This window comes from Cystoisospora suis, assembly GCF_002600585.1.
Source record: "Cystoisospora suis strain Wien I chromosome Unknown contig_5732, whole genome shotgun sequence".
In the NCBI taxonomy this organism is placed as follows: Eukaryota; Apicomplexa; class Conoidasida; order Eucoccidiorida; family Sarcocystidae; genus Cystoisospora; species Cystoisospora suis.
In genome coordinates, this window is record NW_027158522.1 from 8983 (window position 1) to 12386 (window position 3404).

At 44.8% G+C, this 3404-nt stretch overlaps 1 protein-coding gene across 1 annotated transcript in view; it reads right to left on the reverse strand.

Moving 5' to 3' along the window:
- Positions 1-2249: 2249 nt before the first annotated feature.
- The window catches only part of CSUI_009544 (proteasome subunit beta type 7), a 2021-nt gene continuing 866 nt past the window's right edge, over positions 2250-3404 (reverse strand). The window contains exon 3 of the mRNA XM_068069659.1: positions 2250-2896. Within this exon, the coding sequence (XP_067918368.1) occupies positions 2604-2896 (293 nt within the window). The 3' untranslated portion in view covers positions 2250-2603. The remainder of the gene's footprint in view (positions 2897-3404) is intronic.

Here is a 3404-nt window from a genome sequence, read left to right on the forward strand (position 1 = left end):
CACTATGAGGTGTACATACACCCGAATCAATATGAGGTGTACATACACCCGAATCAATATGAGGTGTACATACACCCGAATCGATATGAGGTGTACACACACCCGAAGCAACGTGAGGCACACCCGAGTCGATACCAGGTGTAGGTACGCTCAGGATCAAGTTTGGCAAGAAGGAACGCAAAACTACAATGATCCTTCACTCATCGAAGAAAACAGATATATGGACCGAAGATGAAAGGAATGATGGGTAGGTGTTCCAGATTTCGCCTGACAGGTATACCCGTCTTTGTGAACTGTGTGTGTTCAGAAGAGGGAGAGAAAAGACCTGAGAGAAAAGCTGAAAAGAACAACGTGTTGGCAAGGAAGAAAGAACGAAATATATTTTTTAGATGGCTATTCGTCACTGCTGAAAGGACATAGGCGGAACCCATCAGGATTCTGGAACAAGGCAATCGACAGCATCTGAATCGACGCATGCGCGTGTCTGTTTGGACGTCCTAGAAGCAGGATCCTTTCGGTTTCATGTTCGATTTCCGTCCCGTCACCAGGGTCGCCGCAGAAAACAAAAGGAGCAATTTCCCCAGGCTGCTTTAACTTAGTTCAGAGACCGTGAGAAAGTTGAAAAGCTGCAATTTCGAGAAGCTTTCTCACCAGAGAAATCGAGTCTCGATTGTTGTTGATTCGTCTCCTCTGCATGCGCTTTCCCATGCGGGTGGTAACGTAAGTCTCTGCTTCTATATATACTCACTTTCATCCACGAGAAAAGCCACAAATACAGAAAAGGGAAAAGAAAGAGAAAGACAGAAGGATAGATACTTAGATACCCCTGTCGAGGAGGGCTTGCAAGACAACCTCGAGCAGAGCGGTGTGAGTCGGACTGGGTATGTACTTTACATTGCCTTCTGCGTACTGCATGCACAGACATGTACACAGCCTCTTTCCTACCTTTTTCGACAGTTCCACGAGAAAGGCTACGAGAGACAAGAGAAACACTACTCTTCTATTGGAAGAACAAACGCCCTCCCTCCTGAATTGAAGGTCTATGAGCATCTTGCTGAACATACATATCTACGCACTTCTCGTAAGAAGCCTTCCTTCTTCGCGAGTGCGGATAGCAACTACACCTCATCTTTCTGCCTTGGATTCTGCCAGTCGATCTAAAGCGGCAGTGATCTATTGCTTGGAAGGGGCAGAAAGAGAGGCAAACCGCTACACACTTGGAGTTTTATGAGAATGTGTCTGTGTCGATGCTCACCACTACCGAGCGTTTTATGAGGACGTCTGTCTGAGTTGTTGACCTTCACTCACTAGGGCGGCTTTTCGACATGAAAGAGGTGGAGATACACTGAGTACCCAATGTGCTCGGGAGATACATGTGCTGTACATACACCCGGTGAAAGTAGAGGCGTCACCGAGGAAAGAGAGAGAGGTTATTCGTCTACGTATCCTTCTTCCAAACGCTTTTCCTCTTGTCATCTGTCTCGGGAAACATGACTTCATTATCAGCGTGGTTTTGCCTACCCCTTCTTTTTTCACTTGTCCACCGCTGTGTTTCTTATGGCTGTCTTCCCAGACACTCTCACCAGAGAGAAGACATCTCGCTGACATACGCCAACTCATATGAAAGGAATCTTTTCTTTCCTTCTTAGAATGTCTAAAGAAAGACAAGCATCTTCCAGGAAAAGAGATAACTTCTCTCCTGTGTCCCGAAGCTTCCTCTACACAAGCAACAGTGCGTCACGTGATCTACTGAAATCTCAACGACGATTTCCTTCGTCCACGTGTGAGTTATTTCCCCCGAGTGTCTGGTGTACATACACTCCAGTCGGGCCAACAAGTGGGTGACCCATCACCACAACGCCTCCTACACAAGCGCTTCACAGTTTTTTCTTGAGACTGAAGAAGTATTTCAACCTTGGCTATTTCCTCTTCAGTTAACAACATCTCTGCTTTTCTTCAGATAGAACTGCCTAAACGGAAAAGAGACGAACTACAGAGAGAAAGCCCGTATGTCGGGACATTCTTTCTCTCCATCATTTAAGACGAGTAGGCCTCGCCTCTTTCCTATTCTATACCGTGTCTGACTATTAGATTGACCCACGTCACTTCTCCCTTTTCTGCAGTGTATATACACTCGAGTCTTTTGGTTGAGAGGAGAAAAAGCAAGAAAGAAACGATGTACACAGAAAAACGTCTCGTGTCCTTCGTTTTCTTCTCTTTGCCGAACACTCCATTTGCCTTCACACCATCTCCCATACATACACACACATCTCTATCTCTCTCTCTCTCGGTCTCTCTTTCCTTCTACACCCAATCATCGGCAGTTCTGCACATGTATCTAGCTGTACGTACGCACATACAGAGAGTGAATATGTCGATGTATAGACTTGGGTATAGACATCCACATATTTCTATCTATCTACCGAGATTTCAGACAGACGCAATACAGAGGAGTGACGGCCCCGGACTGAAGCAAGCCAGCCAGTCGAGAATCCGGCAGTGAATGTGTATGATGAATATGTATATATGAGCGTGTAGGTTCATGTATGCATGTCTATATATGTCTATCTTTGTCGGTTTTCTTTGTATTGGTGTCATGTCTTTTAGGATGCTTCAACCATTTCGACATCTTGTGTATATTCTAGACGAGGTTTGATCTCTTCGATTTTCTCCAGAAGGAAGGGCGTAGTATTCTTCTTGAACTTGGGTCGTAGAGATTCATCCATATGGGGTCTTTGTGTGGGGACCTCATACTCTCTTAGATGCGTGGCACCTTCCTGTGTAATGACGCAGAGGTCGACATTCCCACCGCTCCCGAGGTCGTTGAAGATCCCCGCACGAATCGCATTTCGCACCAAATCCTTCCCTTCCTCAAGCGTCATTCCATCCTTATACCCTACACAAGAAAAAAAGAAAGGAAATGTGAGAAAGAAAGAAAGAAAGAAAGAGTGAGAAAGAAAGAGTGAGAAAGATAGCGGTTTGCTTGTGTTAGGGCGACAGAAGATTCTTCAAGATCCGTGGTAAGGAGAAAGAAGATGAGCAAAGGAAGATAAGGAAGATAAGTTTTCCTTTCTTCCCTCACATTTCTTTTATCTTTCAAGGCAAACAGATGGAGGGTGATATACGAAGCCGAGAGGACATGGGCAGTTGAAGTACCAGGCGGAAGACACAACGTTTTTTCTCTCTTTCTTCAATTCTCCTTCTCTCTTCTCTTCTCTCAGCTCCCCTCACTGCACTTGCCTCAACACGATTGTATATCCATGTTCAGGAACGTACTTCTATAAGTACCCATGTATAGAAATACACAGACAGAAAACGCTACACATGCAATTACTCATATATACAGAAGACCACTATAGATAGATAGATTAAAGAAAGATAGATAGATTCAGATAGATAGATAG